This window comes from Erythrolamprus reginae, chromosome 1 (assembly GCF_031021105.1).
Source record: "Erythrolamprus reginae isolate rEryReg1 chromosome 1, rEryReg1.hap1, whole genome shotgun sequence".
Taxonomy (NCBI): Eukaryota; Metazoa; Chordata; class Lepidosauria; order Squamata; family Dipsadidae; genus Erythrolamprus; species Erythrolamprus reginae.
The window spans coordinates 300,180,393-300,202,861 of NC_091950.1; the positions used below are offsets into that span (position 1 = coordinate 300,180,393).

A 22,469-nucleotide genomic window follows, 5' to 3' on the forward strand; every position below is an offset into this window, starting at 1 on the left:
ACATGCAATAATTCCAAGTTCAATACAAGGGATTTTTTTTAAAAAAAAAATTAAAGTATTAATAAAAACATCACAAGAAATATTTATATTCAAAATGTGCTCATTTCAAAAAATATACATACAAAAATAAACAGTGCTCAAGATAAAAGTGCATTTCACAATATGTCAGTTGAGATTTGCATTATCCAATCGCTGTACAGTCTCTGTGCAAGATAAAAATATATATTTTGTGAGACTGTTGGGCAGACTGAATGTTTCTATTGTTTTTCAAAAGTAACAGCGCTTCCGATTGTCACAAAAGATCATTCGTTAAAAATTTATCAGCCAGAATTGAATCTAGTACTCACCAAGAGTGAGTGCATGCACATTTTTTGGGGGGGAGGGATATTGTCTCCCCCCCCCCTTGCTATATCCCTGGATTGCTACATCACAATCTTCAATCTCGGTGGATCTACTGCAGGGCCACTGTTAGCAGCTTCAAGCTGATTATAGTCCTCTATTAAATTTGACAGCGATGAAAGTGCTTCAGAAAAACAGTTCTGATCCATCCCATCAACATGTAGGTAATGATGAAGGTGAGCCTGCAGAAACAAGTATTGACTTCAGTCATGCAGTATATACTTTACTGGGATAAATATTCCACATAAATGCAATTATTCTCCTAAAATTGAAAAGTAAACAGAATATATGACCATTTATGGTGGAAAATCAGTGTAGTTTTTAATAAAAAATCTAAGACATAATCTGTTACTTGCACCTCCCACCCCACCCACTCACTCTTTCATCGTCTTTTTCTTGTTCCCTTTCTCTCCCATTCTTGTTATATACCTTTGCACTGCAGTCAACTGGCCATTTATATACCTTCAAATATATTACAACCTTACTATACAGTCTGTAAACAGGGAAGCCAATGGACACGAGTACAGGTTTTTTTGATACAGAGGATTTCCTAATATTGAGAATAGCACAAGTGCAAATGAAGTAATTAAAATACTAGTTGTCTAACTTCTCATTTTAAGGCATACCTTTTTCTTGTACAACTTCATGAATCTCTCTTTGAGTTCAATGAAAGTTGGTTTAATGCAGGTATTATTTGCCAATGCCAACAAAGAATGGGAATGGCCAACTGGAGGTACTGAACATAAACCAGTTTTCCATCCTTCTTGATTCCAGGATACAAACTGAAGTGAAGGCTTCAACCTGAAACCAGAAAATTAGAGCTTCAAACAATAGTACTATATTATGCTTCATAAATGAACTATAATTCCAGAAAATAAAGTCAGATTGTTATTGACAAGGTTAGACTAGCACATCTCAAGGGTGCCAAGTAGAAGAAGATGCCATTACACAAAGCAAAGTTAGTGGCAGATTTAACTATTTCCAATGATATTTAAACTGATGTCCATAATACTAGTATGCAATAAAGACCTTCTAACTATCCTTTTAATAGGAAGGCATTCAAAAGTATATGCCAAAAATTGCTGCTAAATCTGAGTTTTACATTCTGTCTACTAGTTTCTAAACAATATTAAATTATGATGGGATGCCTAAAAGATCTTGGGAACAGAGGAAGCAGTAAGATTCATAAGGGAGAAAACAACTTTATTACAAAAGAGATTCTTGAGTCCAGTGAGGTGATGGTGGTGGGAAACACGAGAAAAAGAATAGACCTGCTTTAATGCAGTAGGTGTAAGTTCTACAGGACAATGACTTTGTAGGCTTTACGATTCTTACATATTCCTAATAAAGGTACAGTGATCCCCCGTTTATTGCGTCCCCAACCATTGCGAACAGGGTACTTCGCTATTTTTCAACCCGGAAGTCAAAAATACCATCTACGCATGCGTGCCGGGCACGCATGCGTAGATGGCAGCGGCTTCCCTGGGTCTTCCCCCTCTTGCTGGCGTCAGCGAGGAGTTTCCCCACCGCCCACGCAAACTCCTCGCTGCCGCTCGCCCGCCCTTCGCCTGCCCACGCCGTTCGCTCCCCCCTCTTGCTGTCGGGAGGGCGAGAAGCCCTCCCCAGCACCCGCTCGCCCGCCCTTCGCCCTGGCGGAGAAATTCCAGCCCCCACCTGGTCCCGCCCGATCCTCCTCCCTGAGGCAGCTCGCCCTCCCATGGCCGCTTCCTCCACCCTCTATTGCAAGCCCTCGCCACCGCAGCCAACGCGCGCTGCGATCTTCAAGCCCGGCTCCTTTCGGCCCAGCATCCCGGGCCAAGCAGCTGCCTTCCGTGACTGAGCCTGGCTGGCCCGGAAGATCGTAGCGCGCGTTGGCTGCAGCGGCGAGCGAAGCCAAGCCGGCAGCAATGTCGCCGCCGCTGCAGCCAACGCGCGCTACGATCTTCCGGGCCAGCCAGGCTCAGTCACGGAAGGCAGCTGCTTGGCCCGGGATGCTGGGCCGAAAGGAGCCGGGCTTGAAGATCGCAGCGCGCGTTGGCTGCGGTGGCGAGGGCTTGCAATAGAGGGTGGAGGAAGCGGCCATGGGAGGGCGAGCTGCCTCAGGGAGGAGGATCGGGCGGGACCAGGTGGGGGCCAGATCGTAGCGCGCCGGACGGGGGTCTCCCGGGCTGCCCGATGCGACGGCCGCCCAGAGCGCTTGGCCAAGGGGGCTCCGCTCCTTCCTCTGCCAAACAGCTTCCCCCTTTGCATCCCGGGCCAAGCGGGGTCGCCCGGTAGTTTCCGCGCAATTAGCTCCAGCCGATTAGGCTAACGAGGGGGACGCGCACAGACACGCACCGCGCAGGCAGGTAGCAAAGGAAGGAAGCGAGCGAGCCGGGGGCAGCCCAGCCGGAGCTCCACTTCAGGTGCCGGCGGAAAAGCCCGGCAGCCAAGCCGGCGTCTTGCGATCGCCGCCTGCCCGCTTCGCCCGGCTCCTGCGGGTCACTTCGGGGGCTCTTCCTCCCTCGGGGCGCAAATAAAAAACCCCCAGCCCTGGAAGTTCGCCGCGTCTGTCAACGCTTCTCTTCCCCTTCCAAGCGCCCGATCGCAGCCTGGCAAAGCCGGTGCAGACGGGGATAAAAAACACCCCCCCTAAAAAAGCCCGGGGCGCCACGCGCAACCACCTGCCTGCGTTCGCGGGGGGAAGATCCCCGCTCGCCGCCAAGGATGCCGAGGCCGCCCGGGAGAGGTCAAAGCAAGCCGGGCCCGGCGGGCGCCCTGGAGCCGCCGGCAAACAAAGGAATAAAAAAGGAGGAAGCCGAGCGCGGGGAAGAAGCGAAAGCGCCAATTTGCACAACTCGCAAAAGCGCGTGGAAAGATCACAAACACACACACACAAAAGCCGCGCGGGATCTGCACGCGGGGCTGGGAGGGAAAAAAGCGCCTCTTTGCAAAGCAGCAGCCGCCCGATCCGGGGCGCGGGACCCCAGGCTCAGTGACGGAAGGCAGCCGCTTGGGCCGAGAGGAGCCGGCCTTGATCCGCCAACGCGCGCTACGATCTTCCGGGCCAGCCAGGCTCAGCGGATCAAGGCCGGCTCCTCTCGGCCCAAGCGGCTGCCTTGATCCGCTGAGCCTGGCTCGCCCGGAAGATCGTAGCGCGCGTTGGAGACAGGCTTTGAGTTTTGGCTGCGGGGCGAGGGAGTTAGGAAAGTCCTACTTCTCCCCCCGCAGCCAAAACTCAAAGCCTGTCTCCTGCTGCCCGGTTTAGCCAGGACACGAGCGGCGAAATGACTTGGAGGAATGTGAAGCTGAAACCGGCCAGTTTCATCTTCACATTCCTCCAAGTCATTTCGCCGCTCGTGTCCTGGCTAAACCGGGCAGCAGGAGACAGGCGGTGGGCTGGGAGCCGCAGGCGAAAGGAGCTCGGGCATTGTTCTCCGGACCCCGCCCGCAGCCTGGAGAGGGAAAGGGCCGCCGCGGGGCTGAGCGGGCGGGGTCCGGAGAACAATGCCTGGCGCCGCGCTCCGATGCCCGAGCTCCTTTCGCCTGCGGCTACCAGCAGCACTTTGAATCCAGCAGCTTCTGCTGGATACGGGCGGTGGGTGGGACGAGCAACGCGGAAGCCAGGGGCTGTGGCAGCTCGCCCCCCCATCGCCCGTATCCAGCAGAAGCGGTGGGATTCAAAGGGATTCAAGGCTAACTTCTGCGCTTGGCTTGAGGACTCAGCTCGGAAGCTGCACGGGTGTTTTAAAAGGTCTCCGCCGGCATGGGGGGCTTCCTACCACCTCCCGAACCCCCAACTCGGGTTTGGGGGGGTGCTAAGAAGCCCCCCATGCCGGCGGAGACCTTTTAAAACACCCGTGCAGCTTCCGAGCTGAGTCCTCAATCTTCGGCTCCTCGCTAGCGCTGCGGAAGTAAAAATACCATCTGCACATGCGCAGATGGTGTTTGTACTTCCGCAGCGCTACTTCGCGAAAACCCGCTCGTTGCGGGGGTTCCTGGAACGGAACCCTCGCAACGAGCGGGGGATCACTGTATTTCTAGAAATTCAAGTGACTCTTGTTTTCTGAGTGGGCCAGCCTCGCAGGGCTTGATATATTCAGAGAAATATTAACATTACATGTACATCAAATTCTATGTTAGAGAAAATGTAAGATTAATTTACCAAATGTTTCTGTATTCACAACAATATAATCATTTAAAACATAGGCTTAACTGGGCATTAAAAAGCGATCACACTAAGCTGGCCTTTCAAAAAAGCAGTTAATAATTCTTGAGAATGAATGTTTTAATACAAACCGTTCAATATTTCTACGAAGATCTGAAATTTGTACGTTTCCTCTGACTAAGAGGGCACAAGCAAGGTACAAATTATGTCTTGGATCAGCTCGTAATAGCTGGTGTTCTTTGCTAAAAGCATCAGAAAACATTTGATCCAACCTAAAAAACAGAGGAATTGTTTAACAGTACTTAGAATATATGCCAAATAGGAAAAATACATATTTTTGTATATATTCTGGTTGCAAGCTTTTAGAAACTATACTGTAGTTACAGTATGAATAGGAAGAACACATTTGTGAATTTTATTTCCTACAATCCCCTACTTCCCGAAAAGTCAAGTACAAGTCCTATGGCATCTCAAAAAACAATATATGCTTGTGTTGTATGTTTTTTTAAATAATGGGTTTTTAGATTTTTAAATATTAGATTTGTTCTCTGTGCACTGTTTTATTATTGTTGTGAGCTGCCCCGAGTGTGCAGAGGGGCGGCATACAAATCTAATAAATAATAAAATAAGAATAAGAATATAATCTTTCTGAAAAGGAGAAGAAAATCTGATTTATTTGCAACACAGCAGTCTGAACAATGCAGAAGTCTGAACAAAAGCGATATGGATTCTGGTCAACTGAACAGAAATACTCATGTCTCCCAAAGAAATGTACTGGTAGTTAAACTAATACAATCCTTAGGTCAGAAAGGTCCTAAGCTTTAATTATATATTACTTGAAATAATAAAAATGAATTCAATTTTTAGTATCCTTATTTACACACATCAATCAAACCGATCACATCACAAAAGATTGAGAACTAGCAATAATAGTATCAATACACAAAAGGATGACAGAAAAGATAAGCCAGCTGCTTATCTTCTCAGTGCATTTAGCAAATAATATGTCAGAGGCTAAAATTACAATGGATGGAAATGTAAAGTATAACTGAAGATGAGCAAGCAGATGACACAAGGCTAAGCACTATTTTTTCCATTTAATTATATTTTATTTAGACTGATCATAGATCCAAAGAAATTTCATTTTTTTCCCTATGGATGTTACAAAGCAGATTCATTTTCAAGTTAGTAATACAGCTGTCATTTTGCATGTAAAAACAAAGCAGCCAAGAGTTGGGAGTATTCAAAGCACAATACTATTTTTGACAAGTTACCCTTCTAGGAACAAATTTGCATAAAAATACTAACCTTCGAGAAGGCACATTAACATCAGCAAGAGTATAAAGAGGGGTCAAGCTGGAAACTAGATAATGAAGTCGAGGAAAGGGAACCAAGTTCATGCTGATTTCATTAAGATCCATATTAAGAGATCCTTCAAATCTAGCAGAGCTGAAAATAACATACAAAAGTTGCTTAAAATCAAAAAGTCCTCTAGTTGCTTGAGAAGGAGATTATAGATCTTCTCTGCCAAGTTATGTAGCTCTGAGTTTAACAATCAGATTAATCATACTACGGTACTTATTTTAGAAGGGTAGAAATGGAAAAAAAAATCCTGTGACTTTGTCCTTACTACAAGACCCAGGCTGATGGAAATTATACATAGGGATAAACTGATATTTTGCAAAGCTATACCTATGTTTATCCATTATACAAAAATGCTGGGGAAACAAGTTTTAAACATTCCATTCAAAGGCAAACAGGGCATCAACAAAAATAATGAATTTTATCCTTTCAATTTAGCAAGTGTGCCCAGGGGCTTTATAACTTATTTTCTTTTAATCTTTTCTGCCACTCCCAGCACCTCGCCTTTTAAACTTCTCACAAAAACACACACACACACCCATAATTTTTTAAGGAGGTGGCTACTTGCAAAGAAGTAAGCGATTATGACCTGGAGAAAAATGCAGATTTATTTCAACAATATAATGTATTTTAGTATAAGAAGAATTCATTTTTTTAAAATTAGAAGGCTTAAAAGTTCACCTGGTCAGGTTCAATAATAAGTTAGCCACAATGTTGTTCATAGCATCAAAAGGTTTTTCTTGAAGATGTTTTATTCCACCTGCACTCGAAGTCACCAAGCTGCTTTGTTTTACAACTGATCCTAGCTTTCCAGAGGTGGTCATCTGGTTAATTTTGCTAACTATGTCAAATAAAGACTTTGGAAGATGGAAAAACAACAATGAAAAATATTTATATTATGCAGTCAATAATTATTGTATATTTCTACAGTAATTAAATCCATTGAAAAGGAAAAGTATTTTCAAAGAAGTTCATCACAATGCAGGAATGTAGCCTTAGTATGTTTCTAACTTGTTTCAAACACATTTAAATCTCAAAAAAATAAAATAAGCAAAACTACAATGGGCTGGATTTTATAATAAAATGACAGACTTAATTAATTTTGGAGTAACTTCATGAAATGGCTAGATATCATAATAATCTAAACAGTGCTTTCAATTAAGGAGATGGATTAGGAAGAGGAAAAATCCAAGACAAGGAGCATGCTCCATCATGGATATTCAATATGTGATTGTGGATTGTCAATATCACTCAGCCCAATTCACAATGGAAATGTGAACAGGAGAAATTAATTTACACTGCATTGGGCTACCAGAGATTGGATATACACATAAAAAATATTGTTGTTATTAAAACTAATTATAAAATATTTTAAAATTAAAACATTGCAAGATGCTCCACAAATTTAATATTCAAACACATGCTGAGTGAAAGCAGACAACCAAGCACAACATTTAATCCAGGGGTGGGAGTCTACTGGTTGGGACCAGTTCGGGTGACCTGGATGCTCTGACGATCATCTGAGTGCAAACTGGGTCACTCTGATGATCAGGTGGGTCCGCCCACCCACCGTTGTGCGGATTGCTGCACCTCAGCTGTGTTTCTCCCAGCAGTAATGCGAAAGGTAAGTTTTTGTAAAACTGCACATGCGCATGCAAAGCACGGGATCACTGAAACGGCAGGATCCCACCATGGATTTAATTCCCGTTAAGTGCAGAAAAATATATTCACATATACAATATATATACAAGAAAGTGAAAAATTTACACAATTCAAAGAGAAATCAATATCTCTGTGTACACACACACAAGAATATAAATGGCTAAAGGCCAGACTATTTATGGGACCGCCTTCTCCCTTATACCTCGCTGCAGCTAGTAAGGGCCCCACAGAGCCGGCCTTCTCCAGGTTCCATCCGCCAAACAATGTCGGTTGGCGGGACCTCGGGGAAGAATCTTCTCTGTGGCGGCTCTGACCCTTTGGAACCAACTACCTCCAGAGATCCACATTATCTCTACCCTACCGGTCTTCTGGAAAGCCGTTAAGACCTGGCTTTTCTGGCAGGCCTGGAATTAGGCTGATTGCAAGTATGTATGTTTTTTATGTTATTATTGTTATTATTGAATTTTATTATCAGTTTTTAACTGTTTTTATTGTTGTATTTGTTCTTATTGTTAGTCGCTCAAGAGGCATATAAATACAATAAATAAATAAATATATCAGGGATGTGAAATTTGATTGCATTGGGGGCTGCATCACAGTCGTGGTTGTGTTTGGCCTCAGGGGGCCAGGGCTGGGCATGGTCAGGGTGGGTGTAGCTAGCTTGACACTTGTTGGGGCTCCATTTTTGGCCATAATGGCCTCCTGCCAGCGAAAAAGGAGCCCAGGAGAGCTGTGCATGGCCTCCCAGAGCTCTGTTTTTGCTGGCAGAGGGCTGCAGGAGCAGCCCTCTATTGTATGATGGACTGGGTTGAATGTGTATGATTTTGTAGTTGGGGATTTTATTATAATATTGGTTATGTTATTAATGTTTTTAATTTGTTTTAAATTTTTACTATTGGATTTGTAATGCATTGCGTTATTGTTATGTTGTGAGCCGCTCCGAGTCTTCGGAGAGGGGTGGCATACAAATCTAATTAATAATAATAATAATAATAATAATAATAATAATAATTATTATTATTATTATTATTACAGCCAAAAACAGAACTCAGGAAGGATATGCGGGGCACCATGGGCCAGACCTTCGCTGTTTCTCACAGGGCAGATTTACCGTATTTTCCGGCGTATAAGACGACTGGGCGTATAAGACGACCCCCTAACTTTTCCAGTTAAAATATAGAATTTGAGATATACTCGCCGTATAAGACTACCCCTCTTCTGTACATCATAGACCTGACTGAGTCTAGGTCTATGATGTACTTGCATTGAGAAAAAAATCATTTCTGAACATGATAACACAATATTTTAATTACTAATGATGAAGATCTTATTGTTAAAATTATGAATGAATTATTTAGAGAGAGAGAGCCAAGTGGGAGCACTCTTCTGTCTATCTCTCCATATGTCTCTGTCTATCTGTCTTGTCTGCCTCTCATATTTCTCCTCACCACAATTAAGTTTATTATTATAACTCATCATAATTTGTCAACACAAAAAGGTGAACCTGGCTATTTTTCTTTCTCCTACCATCTATTCTGCAGGTATCTTTCAGTCTAACATGAAGCATGCTGACACCTATGTGAGAATCTATTATGGAATGAGAATCTGTATGTGATATCATGATATGGCAATCCAAACAGCCCATCCATTTTTTCCTCTTTCCGCACTTTCTGTCTTTATCCTCTTGCAATGTCACTTAAACAGATTTTAACTTGTCGGGTTTAATTAGTGACCCTGCCAATTTTCAGTACTGTGCAGTGTGCTATGATACAGAGCAGGGTGAATAATATGACCTCAGCTTTTAAAGTTATTTTAAAATGTTGCCTAAGAAATATGGAAAGATGATTCTTTTTGGAGGAAAAGTACATTTTCAATGGTTAAACATAAGAACAAATACAAACAGGCAGAAATAAATGCATCCAGTTTAACATTCAATTTTGCAACCACTAATAATGTTGGTCAAGTAGGTACAAAAATACCTGGGGAAATGATCAAAGTCTGGGAAATGGGTCCCTTGTCAGTTAAAAAGAGTGCTGATTTACCACCTGCTAGAGCAGTGATTTTCAACCTTTTTTGAGCCGCAGCACATTTTTTACATTTACAAAATCCTGGGGCACACCACCAACCAAAATTACACAAATCTAATAAATAAATAAATAAATAAATAAATAAATAAATAAATAAATAAATACATACACACACACACACACACACACACACACACACACAAATAACCCCCTCATATATACAATCCCATGTAACATCCCCTTATAAATACAGTCAATCATCAATCATCCCTCCTCAAATTTATACCACTGTCTCATTTCTGGGTTCTTCTCCTGTCTTTCCCCCTTTTCTCTCTCATGTTTCTCATTTCTCTCTCTTCCTCCCTTTTTCCCTCATTCCTTCTCCCTCTCACTTCTCCTCTTTTTCCATCCCTGTCTCTCTCCCCCCCTTACGTGTGTGTGTGTATATATATATATACACACACTCGAACCATTTCCAAAACCAGTTGAGGGCTGGGGTTTTTTTCTCTTTTATTCTTTTCAAACACAGGTGTGGGCTGGGGGGGTGTTTCTTATTATTTGGGTGCTTTTTACCATATGCTTCAAGAATCACCTCTCTCCCTCTCTCTTGTTCTCTCTCTCTCTCTCTCTTGTTCTCTCTTATTTTCTTTCTGAGGCTCCTCCCAGGCTGACAGTAAAGGGGCTGCTTCCCATCCTCCTTCTCAGAAGGTTTCCTTCTGAGCAAGCTGGCAGGAGGATGGGAAGCAGCCCCTTTACTGTCAGCCCGGGACCGGACTGTGAGACGGGTGGGCGTTCCCACACCGCTCGGAGCGGCTAGCGGCCGGATCGCCAGTGCCGTCGCAGCCACCGCTAATGTAAAGGGGCTGCTTCCCGGCGGCAGGAACTGCGGGGGGTAGCCGGCGTACGCTCCGGCTAACGAGCCCTTGCCGCAGCTATCCGCCGCTTCTTTCTTCTCCGCCTCGCCTCCGCTACTCCCGCCGCCGCCTTTGCTCTCCCTGCCGGGCAAGAGGCAAAGGCGGCGGCGGGAGTAGCGGAGGCAAGGCAGAGAAGAAAGAAGCGGCGGATAGCTGCGGCAAGGGCTCGTTACGCCGGCTACCCCCCGCCCTCTAGCCGGCGCCTCGCCAGCTATCCGCCAGATTCGAGTGCCGCCGCCTCAGGCGGCAGCGACAGCAGCAACAGCAGCGCTTCGATGAAGCCGGCGAGGGAGCTCCGGAATCGGTTGGCGCTCGCCCGACGCCTTGGTTTTTTATTTCCCCCTTTGGTTTCTCTTCACAGGCGGGAGTTCGGGAGGCAAGGGAGCGCTCGAGGAGACAGCGTCTTGCGGCATCGCCTCCCGTCGGGTTTACGACGAAGGGACGCTCAGCAACTTCTTTTTCCTTTCGGCGCCATAGCCACCCGTAGTCCCCGGAGCCGGCGGGTTGAGGCAAAGGGCTGCGTTTCCCTTCCCTCCCTCCTGCCCCCGTCCTGAATGGAAGCCCCGCTCGGCCAAGCAGCCCGGGATCTCCGCCGCTTGCAAACCGGGCGGGCGGAGCGGACCCGCGCTCACTTTTGGCTCCGGGGACTGAGGATGGCTATGGCGCCTAAAGGAAAAAGAAGTTGCTGAGCGATGCCGCAAGACGCTGTCTCCTCGAGAGCTCCCTTGCCTCCCGAACTCCCGCCTGTGAAGAGAAACCAAAGGGGGAAATAAAAAAACAAGGCGTCGGGCGAGCGCCAACCGATTCCGGAGCTCCCTCGCCGGCTTCATCAATGCGCTGCTGTTGCTGCTGTCGCTGCCGCCTGAGGCGGCGGCACTCGAATCTGGCGTGGTGGAAAATCTTTGCCTGCCTCCAGATTTTCCACCACGCCAGATTCGAGTGCCGCCGCCTCAGGCGGCAGCGACAGCAGCAACAGCAGCGCTTTTTCCTTTCGGCGCCATAGCCACCAGCAGTCCCCGGAGCCGAAAGTGAGCGCGGGTCCGCTCCCCCCCCTCAATCCCGCTCCCGGCCTCCTCTCGCCCGCGGCTGTGGAATGGGCGCAGTATCCGGCCTATAAGACGACCCCCCACTTTGGAAAAGATTTTCAGGGGTTAAAAAGTCGTCTTATACGCCAGAAAATACGGTAAGTACTCCGTGGGTTGGATCCAGTCCACGGGCCTTGAGTTTGACACCCTGGTATATATGTATATACACACATACATATTGGTCATATACTTTTAAAATAAGAAAGTATTTTGTTTTTGTTTCTAAAAAAGTGCAAAAATGTCTCTTCTGTTCACTTTAAAAAGCAAAATTGTCATTGGTCTTAACTCAGAATAATTCGACAATGGAAAAAACATGCAGAAGCTATTGGTTCATCATTTGCACAATAAAGTTTATATTAAAGATAGAAAGAATTACCCTTCTAATGAGAGGTGGTATTCATTTACCTTCCCTACCATTTTGCAAATGTGAGTGCATGCACGCTCACTACGCTCGCTCAGGTCACCTGAATGCATGCAAGAGCCTTCCACACATGTGCATAGCCTCAAAAATGTCAATAAATGGGACGTCATTACATCTGGGTGGGTGGGGTCACCCGGAGTCGCCACTACCAGTTCGCCTGAACCAGATAGAACAGGCTGAATATCACCTCTGCTTCTACGGTAAACATAGAAGACTGACGGCAGAAAAAGACCTCATGGTCCATCTAGTTTGCCCTTATACTATTTTCTATATTTTATCTTAGGATGGATATATGTTTATCCCAGGCATGTTTAAATTCAGTTACTGTGGATTTACCAACCACGTCTGATGGAAGTTTGTTCCAAGCATCTACTACTCTTTCAGTAAAGTAATATTTTCTCATGTTGCTTCTAATCTTTCCCCCAACTAACCTCAGATTGTGCCTCCAAATTCTCAGGCCCTGACAAATGCTTACCTCATTTTCAATTGGTAATACACAGTCGGCATGTTCACTGAGTTCCTTCATAGCCAATACACTGTTATATGGAGATGTGATCACATCATCCTCACGTGATGGATAAACTGAAGTCACAAATCTATATACTTCTGGAAATTCATCTTCAAGCACTGTTAGTAAAAATGTACCAAGACCAGATCCTGTTCCTAGAAGAAATAAAGAAATAATCACAATGACAATGACCTGTCTTACAAATTATAAGATTTTTTTTTTAAAAAAATTCAAAATCAATGTTTATACAATTTATCTCAGGCAACATCTATTGGAAAACCTGTGAGAAAATGTCTTAGACAATGGCATTATGAAATGCAAGAACTCTCATATATATCAAAGAACTCAAAAGAAAGCTAACAGCAACATGATTTTTGTAAAGTAGATAAACATAAAGAAAAATGTAACAGAGATTCGCTAATAGCAAATTGCAAGGTATCTCCTTTATTTTAAACATATCTGTTTTCAATGTAGTAAAGTTTTAAATTACTGCATTCAGTTTTTTATTTTTATTTTTGTAAACAGCGATTGTGCATACTTTGCCCAATGCAATAGCACTTCAAATAACATGACCAGCAAGGTAGAAATGGAAAGAACTTGAAAATATGTTTCTTCACAGCAAACCAGAAAAACAACTGCAATGCTGGATTTAGCTCTCAGAAAACAGAAATTTCTTTCCAATTTCAATCAAATGGAAATGTCTTATTGGATGTAACAGTATATGCCAAGTTTTCCTTCATGTCACCTGACATGGCTTTGGGACTAAAAGAATACTTACCCCCTCCCATTGAATGAATAACAAAGAAGCATTGCAGACAGTCACAGTGCTCTGCAGTTTTTCTCAATTTTTCAATAATATGCTCTCGGTACTGACATCCATACACATTATGACCCACAGCCCTGAAAATAAGAGATTTTTAATATGCCATCTTTCAATTTTAGCGCTAATATTAAAATCCTATATTTTGAGCTCATATGTATCAGTGTCAAATTTAAGCAGAGGCCACATGATAAATGGAAGCAGGCCTCTTATCCCCTTCCTCCTCTTTTGGTCCTACTGGTTTGTTTTTCCTGTGCCACAGCTAGAAAAGGCAAAAGCTGGTTGATCTAGACTAGTGATGGAAAATCTATGGCATAGGTGCCACAGGTGGCACGTGGAGCAATATCTGCTGGCACGTGAGCTGTTGCCCTAGCTCAGCTCCAACGTGCATGTGTGTGCTGGCCAGCTGATTTTTGGCTCACACAGAGGCTCTGGGAAGCCATTTTTGCCCTCCAGACAGCTTCTGGGAGTGATGAGGGAGGGTATTTTTTCCCTCCCCCGGCTCCAGGGAAGAATTTGGAGCTAGGGGAGGGTGGAACACAAGCCTACTGGACCCACCAGAAGTTGGGAAACAGGCCGTTTCTGGCCTCCAGAGGGTGGGGGAAGCTGTTTTCACCCTCCCCAGGCATTGAATTATGGGTGTGGGCACTCGCACATGTGTGATAGCATCTGCCCCTGCTTTTTTGGCACCCAAGGAAAAAAAGGTTTGCTATCACTGACCTAGACAGAAAGGGCAAAGTCTTTTGCCTGTTTAAGGGCATTCTTTGCTACCATGAAGACCAAAAAAACCCACCAACCCTCCAAGAAGAAAAATAAACAAAAACAATTAAATCAATACCAATAAACGACTCTTAAATTCACTCTCTTTTAGTCTTCACAGGCAACTTAAAAATGATTGCGTCCGTAAGTCAAGAACTATCTATACATATCTTCTGTGTAATTTGAAATCTGTCAAGAACATTTGTATGAAGTTGGGATTGGGTGGAGGGTTTAAAAGCCTAAATTTTCTCTTTGGTTATATGTTCAAATTTGTTCTTAAATGACCAAATGAAATGAAGAAGCAGCAGCAGCAGATAGGAACAGATGAGCATGTGCCTGATAGGCGAATTTGGACCAGCTGGATTCCTCCTCTCCACAAAACCAGCTATTACCAACTGTCCTAAGAGAGTTATTTTAAAAGGCAAGCAAACAGACTGCTCTTGTTTCATCTAGACTGTTTCCTATCCTCAAGGGTTATTTACAATCAACTCTCTATTGGAATAAATCTAAGCCATCATACAAAGGTTTATATTCTGAAAATCGGGATACCAAGTAAACAATGAGTTTACTTGGTATCCCGATATTACTCAATACAACTATATGCAAAAAAAATTCTATTTATGGAAGTGCAAAAACAGGAGATATGAGATATTTGGCAAAACAATTATAATTTGAGTATTTAAATATTCATCTTAATATCCTTTGAGGGATTGTAGCAAGCGCAAAAGATAGAAAATCTCTATTGCATTTGAGGTTTTTCAAGGAGAATCTGGTTGAAGGTTTTTATGAAACTGAATTTATTCTTACCAATTGTTCCCTGAGCCAGAAACATCTGTGATCAGCTGTTTGCTATCAAACACCTCTCTTAATGGTCCCTGAAGTATTTCATTCACCACACCCTCCTCCATGTCAATCAGTAGAGCCTTAGGGAGCAGAATAAAATAATTCACTCAGCATATCTTTAAAAACAGGGCATAAAAATAAAGTAAGTACCTGCTTTGTTTAATTTTCACATACAGTTTTTAACTGTCAAAAAGCCAAAAAATGTACCTTAGATTTTCATATAAAATTTAATTTCAATTATCATAATTAAATAGTTCCAGGATTAAATGTACACAAACTTTACATACAAAGGAGTAAATGTAACATTTATATTAAGCATGCTTTTACTAAATTATTGTATTTTTCGGACTATAAGATGCACCCGTGTAGAAAACACAACAGGATTTTGAAGATATGGGAAAAAAAGGTTTTGCCCAGCTCCCAGGAACACTCTACAGACCTCCCAAATCCTCTGCATGTCCCATTTTTGTAAAAAATGGGCCTTTTTTTTTTTTGCAAAAACAGGGGCACTCTGCAGATTTCCCAAACTCTCTGTGAAAAACAGGCTGGTTTTTTTGTAAAAACGGGGGCATTTTTGCCCTCCTTCAGCCCCCAGGAACACTCTACAGACCTCCCAAACCCTCTGCACACTCATTTTCACATGGGGCGGAGCTTTGGGATGCCAAAAATGGCTGTATTTGGTGTATAAGATGCACCAACATTTCCACCATCTTTGGGGGGAGGAGGAGTGCATTTTATCCTCTGAAAAATATGGTAATACTTGCTATTATGTGTTAGTTAACTGGATTTATCAACATGATCTTATTTCAACAAACATATTTTCTAGCTCCAGCATGGTTTTTTTTTGAAGTATCTTTGATTAAACCTTGTAGTTTTAATAATGATATTCAAACCAATAATATTTCTGCAGCAAGACTGCTTAGGAAAAATAATGATTCTTGATCGTATATACCAACCCTTTCTGATAATTGAAGGGAAAAGTTATTCAATAACCATAGAGACATGTTTTATTATGAAGCATCTGTGCAGCAGATTTTTCTGAGTAATCTATCTGCAAAAGTGTTATTTTTATTTTTAAAATTTCTTATTCTTATTCAGATTATATTTACAATAAATTTATTAAACAAACTTTGTTTTTGAAACTATAGTTATAACTATAGTCTCAAAAACAAATTTTGTTTAATAAATTTATTGTGAGTATAATCTGAATAGGAAATTTTAAAAATGAAAGTAATACTTTTGAAGATAGATTACACAGATTTTTTACATATATAGACTACTTACTTTATTGCTATTCCTATACTATGTACTGAATGTTTGAGGAATACATTATATCTGACATGATATAACAGTGTTATAACCTGCAAAGTAAAGTTTCTTCTATTCGTTCACTTTGCATTCCCTATCCTATCTATTTGAAAATTGGGGCAAAATATGAGGAAATATTATATAGCTTGACAAAACATAAAGCTGAATGGCACAAGGACCTCACTTGTTTAACTTTAACCAATCACATAAATATTATTTAAATAGTTACAAGCTAAACATAAGAACATAAGAGCCATGCTGAATCAGGCCAAAGCCCATCGAGTCCAGCATTCTGTGTCACACAGTGGCCCACTAATTGTCCATGGGGATCTTGAGCAGAAAGAGAAGGCAAGACCTTCCCTTTCCTTTCACCCCCAACAAATAGTACTCAAGGGAATCCTGCCTGCCTCAAGCAACATAGAGGCGGCACATGGACATCCGTTTCAATAACCACCAATACACTTGGCATGCATGAATCTGTCTAATCCTGCCTTGAAGCTATCAAGGCTGACAGCTGTCACAACCTCTTCTGGAAGTGAAATCCATAAACGATCCTTTGGGTGAAGAAATATTTCCCTTGATTGGTCCTCACTTTCTTACCTATGAGCTTTAGGGAGTGCCCCCTTGTCCTAGTATTGTGATAGAGAAAATAATTTTTCTCTATCCACCTTTTCTATCCCATGCATGATTTTATACACTTCGATCAAGTCACCCCTTATACACCGTCTTTCAAGGCTGAAGAGAGCAAGGCGTTGCAACCTGGTATCATAAGGGAGGTGCTCCATTTCCTTGATCATTATTGTTGCCCTTTTTTGCACCTTTTCCAGTTCCATTATATCCTTCTTGAGGTGTGGTGACCAGAACTGCACACAAATATGTTTGAAAATAAAACTTTCCAATTTAGGAACATTTTACAGTATAGTCTACAATGAAAAGTAAGGGTTAAATTAAATATTTTCTCCTCTTACACGTGCTTTTAAGGAACAGATTTTTCCTCTGGAAATGTCAGCACTGTCACCATCTGTTCTAGAAAAATGAGAAGTCAGTTAGTTATAATCATGGGTAAAGATCAGTCTGCCTTTGCATGTGACATCACACTCATTTTATAAAAGAAAAACATTGACACATAACTAAAAAATAAATAAAGAAACAAAATAAATATAAATATTAAAAAAAAGATGCTTGGCATACCTAACACTTTTTACAGGATCTCAAATAGACAACATAGGAAGACTATAATATTACCAGCACTATTTTCCTACTTATCATGAAGCAAGCCAAATAAGAGGTTTTTTTTTTTAGTGCAACTTGATAAAATGATGGAGTTGTAGCAGGTCAATATATATTAGCAAATCAGAAAAATTAAACTATACCATGTAGGCAGTGGAACTCTGGCTTGGAAATAGCTTTTTGTTCAGTCTATCGAGGATAGCAAGTAAAATTAGTTACAAAAAATTGGATGAAGAGTCCTTTCTGTCCAGCCACCACCTTTGCTCAGTGATTAAAAAACATATGCAGAACTATATTATTCTAAAACAATGAATACCAAGAATTATGGCCCAATCAGAATAAATTAAGTCATGATAGTGGTATAACATTTAATTACATTTCTACACCGCAGATCTCACCTAAGTGACAGTTTACAAATAAATTTATTCTAAATCTGCAACAAGTTGACATGAATATCGCAATACAATCTACCTACTGGGGTTTCACTTACCTAATCCAGCTATAAAGAGATACAAGCTTCAATTCTATATTCACTTAATAAAACCCTATTGAATTGCTCACATACAAAATTATAACAAAGGAGATTACTTATACAGCATCAGTGACATACAGTGGACAATAAAGTCATAGCGTTAATGCCAGAACTTTATCTTTCATAAGATAGAAGAAAATGGTAACTTTCAGCAATGCAAAACCTGATGCAAAAGAATCTCTCAACATATACAGAGCAGTTTTAAAATCAAGTAGTATTTCAATTAACATATTACTGAACTTCCCAAAGAAACTTACCTAGTGTTCACATTTCTAAAGAAACTGCTTAATGCTTCATCATAAAGTCCTTTCTAAAATAATAAAAAATACTTTAAGTAAAAACTAAACTTGGAACTCGAATTACAAATTCTAGCACAAACATTTAATAATAACCTTTTGAGATTATACCCCTTATTGTATTTCAAAAACCATTGTGATTCAATAATGCCTTTATCTTGTTTTCTTGTACAGATGTATTCCTAAATTATTTCAACTACTATTCTGTAAGATGGCTTTGGATTTTTTTACAGGTAAGTGTATGCAGACTCAAGACATACTGAACACTAGTATCTCAACATCTTACAGTAAAATTCATGTTAATAACTATATGAAGAAATAAAAAGGACAAATTACCAGTACTATTCAGAAACAAATAACATAACTGGATTATAATACTGTTAATTAAAACAATGAATAATGAGGAGTTTGGTAGTATCTTTTCAAACTGAACAAAGTTAAAAGCATTGTTTGAATTACAGCTCACTTCATCCTTATTCTATGATGGCAGGGCTTGCTATAGGTTTTAACATTTCCCCCCCTGATTTTAGATCTAGTTCATACACAGAGTGCTTAGGAGTATAGCCTATCCTTTAATGTATATAAATTCAACCTCCCCTCCTCCCACTGATCTTCAAAATAGATAGAATGGAACCTGATTATACTCCTTTTTCCCCACTTATGGATGATTTCTTCAGCTTTTCGCTGCAGGTAACAAAAAAGCATCCCCAAGGAAAGGTAATGTGTGTATCTTTCTTTTGGTGAATAGCATGGGACAAAGAAATGTAGATTTTGAACTTTGGTCTTGGAGAAGACTCCTGAGAATGGGTCTACGACAACTTGCCATGGCCGACTCACCGCAGGATAAGAGTTACAAATATTGAAGAAATAATGGAATTGAATCACTAAAGAAAGGATGCCAAAGGAGGGGAAAATAAAATGTGAATGATAAAAGTTAAAATATTTTTTAAAATTAAACTGAATTGTTGAGTTGTTCTGCGGCAAGTTGTCCACTGTGAGTTGGTTACGGTGAGTTGTCTGAAAATATTCTTGATCACACAATATCACACGTGATGGATTACCAAACAAATCAGCCCAGAGTTCTTTTGAAGCACACATAATCAAGTTCAAATTATGCCTACTCCCGATGCGAAGACCTCACTCTCTCGAAAAGGATGAGAAAGGAGGGCAGAAAGAGAAGAGGGTGACCAGCAGTGAGGTGGAGGGACTCCGATTTACAGAGGTGATGAGGAAGACCTGAAGGATCAGGTTAGAGCAGCGCTTCTCAAATAGTAGGGCAGGACCCCCTGGGGGAGTGCGGAGCGATGCGGGGAGTGTGTGACCCTGGGGAAAGAGCTTCTTTTTGCCACAGGGAGTAGGATGCGCATCCTACCTGACACTTGTACCAGCACCTCCGTCACATTCCTCGGCATTGTGTCCAGGGCAGCCCATTCTAAAAGAAAACGTCACTCCAGTTCAATTAAACTTCTCAAAGTCATGAGACATTTTATTTTAGAATGGGCTGCCTTGGGCAGAATGCTGAGGAATGCGACAGAGGTAGGACACGCATTTCATGGTGAGGCACAATTTGGGGTGGCAGGTCACGAGACACACGCTGGCAGAGAGTTGGGGGGGCATGCAAATATTTACTTCTTCCGGGGAGGGGGGCTTTACATAAGGGTCGTGCATAAGTGCACCAGTGTGCCTTCCGTCCCCTGTCCAATTGTCTCTCCTTATCTCATTTATCTTTTCTTCCTTTCAAATTTGTTCACCTATACTTTTATATCTTTTCTTCTATTCTTTTATTTACTTATATTATTACATATCTTTCTCCTCAATGTGTATTATGTATTGGACAAAATAAATAAATAAAAAAATAAATAAAATAAATAAATAATTGAGAAGCATGGGGCTACAGATAATTGTGGTGAACATCTAGTTAGCTGAAGCCAAAACTAATTGATGGTACAGAATTCATTAATAACCAAAGAGGTATCTCCATGCACCTTAATGAAGAAAGGTATAAAATAAAAAAAATTAAAAAGAGGTCGATGGGTTTTATTAGAATCTCACTCCACCTGACCGTTTGCCAGGAAACTCCAGAGCATCACTGGAATCGTAGCCATGGCAACACAACGCCGGAAGGGACGGTAACCATAGTAACCAGTCACCGGGATCAGAAGGACCGCAGCGCCTCGTCGTGGCGGCATAAATGACGGCGATGGCGGAAACCATCTCGCAAAGTGGCGGTGGGGGGGAATCTTCGTTGCCGCGTTCCGATTATGGAGCCGGTTTGCTATGGTCTTATGCGGATGGACCACAATGGCAAAACAAGTGAAGACCACCACCACCCCGTTTAAAAAAAAAACAATGAGAAGGGAATGGGTGAACAAGGAACCTTGCAACAGCCTAACTACGCATGCGCTTGTACTATCGTGCACGCGGCGGTTTTTCGTTTTTAAAGAGGCGGGGCTTGTTACCTTGTTAACAGTCGCGTGCTCCCGTAGCGCCAGATCCCAGAAGCGGCAGCCTATTTGGTTTCCGCATTGACCCACTGTATTGGGAGAGAGGAAAAAAGAGAGAGAAAAAACAAATGGAGGGAGGCAGCCGTCATGGAACAATGGGGGGGGGGGGGAAATAAAGGGGAAAAAGAGGGACTGGGAATGACGCGCACGCTCACCCTGGACTACTACGGACTGCGTCATGACTGCTGCTCGTGCCGGTCTCGTATCTCAACGCAGGTCGCACCTGAAAGACACTCTTCTGCTCACCTCCCTCCCTTCTCCCTCCCTCCGCCGTTCCATTTGGAAACGGTTTTCAGAGCAGGAACGCAGACCCCCCCCCTTGCCCTTCCGCGCCTTGCTGATTGGACGCTCGCGCACGCGCGCGAACCAACGGACATCGTTTGTAGTGGAGTGGGAGGTGGGAAGCGGTTTCAGCCGTTGCTCTGAGGGGCGTGCGCTGAGGCCTTTACTTCACCGATTGGAGCGGGCTTTGAACTCTTCCCGCCTTCGGGTAATGCTGGGTTATTTCGGAGATGGGTTTGTCGCTCGTTTGCGATTCCCCCCCCCCTTCAGGATGGCGACCGTCACGACTCGTTGGCAAAAAAGAGTACCCATCTTTTCAAGTAGCAGCGGGGAATGTGATGCCGACTGTTAATTAGCCGTTGGCGACTGACCTGCTTTTACGGGGTGATAATCGAAAGGAAACTAGAGCAGGAATAGACAAAGTTGGCTCTTCTATGACTTTATTTATTTATTTATTTATTATTTATTTATTATTTATTTATTTATTTATGCATGCATGCAATAATACACAATGAAGGTAATAGAGGATACCTTCGAGGAAAATATATTAGAGAAAGAATAGAGGACAGAATATAGGAATAAAATATATCAATGAGAGAACAGAGGAAAAGATATAGGGATAGAGGAGAAGATATATGGGCTATAGGAGAGACAATAGGACAAGGGTCGGGCGGCACTCTAATGCACTTATGCACTTACTGACCTCTTAGGAATCTGGAGAGGTCAACTGGACAATCAAGTACATACTGGTGGTATACAAAATATAATAATATTCATATACATGATACTAGTAAAAAGAACATTAGGACGGGATGGAAGGCACACTGGTGCACTTATGCATGCCCCTTACTGACCTCTTAGGAATTGGGGGAAGTCAACAGTGGATAGTCTAAGAGTAAATTTTTGGGGGTTAGGTGAAGATACTACAGAGTCTGGTAGCTCAGGAGCTACAGCTTGGCTCCTGAGTCTCTGAAAAACACATTGGGGTTCTGGTTTTGTTGAAGTGATAACCAAAGTGATATCTGAGACGTTTTTCTGACTTGTCTGTCTTTCTATCTGACCGAACACTTGTAAGAGCTTTTATTAAGACTTACAAAGTGGCGCTCAAGGCGGCAAGATGTGCGTACCATGCCGCCTTGATTGCATCAGCGGAATCCCGCCCGGCTGCTCTGTTTAGGGTGACCCACTCCCTTCTAAATCAGGGGGGAGTTGGGAAACCCTTGCAGGGCAGTGCTGAGGAATTTAACTCGTTTTTCGCTGATAAAGTCGCTCGGATTCGAGCGGAACTCGACTCTAATTGCATAGCAATACAGGCTCTCCCAGCCTCCTCATTCCCCCCCCCCTGTTTCTTTAATTTTTTTTTATTAGAT

The 22,469-nt window shown here is 42.5% G+C and overlaps 1 protein-coding gene across 2 annotated transcripts; it reads right to left on the bottom strand.

Annotated features, from left to right (window-relative positions):
• Nucleotides 1–78: 78 nt before the first annotated feature.
• Nucleotides 79–21,172, bottom strand: TUBE1 (tubulin epsilon 1). 2 transcript variants are annotated; one of them, XM_070733357.1, is made up of 12 exons: nt 20,973–21,172; nt 20,773–20,846; nt 18,275–18,327; nt 17,224–17,281; nt 14,912–15,027; nt 13,304–13,425; nt 12,493–12,680; nt 6,590–6,765; nt 5,855–5,995; nt 4,678–4,818; nt 1,026–1,200; nt 79–581 (listed from the first exon to the last, which is right to left on the bottom strand). In XM_070733357.1, exons 1-12 carry the CDS (start codon nt 20,995–20,997, stop codon nt 423–425), a joined length of 1,428 nt encoding a protein of 475 aa, XP_070589458.1. In that variant the 5' UTR covers nt 20,998–21,172; the 3' UTR covers nt 79–422. The 2 variants fall into 2 exon arrangements, with proteins under 2 accessions (XP_070589458.1, XP_070589459.1); XM_070733358.1 differs by having other exon boundaries at nt 17,224–17,276; nt 20,973–21,099.
• Nucleotides 21,173–22,469: the final 1,297 nt, after the last annotated feature.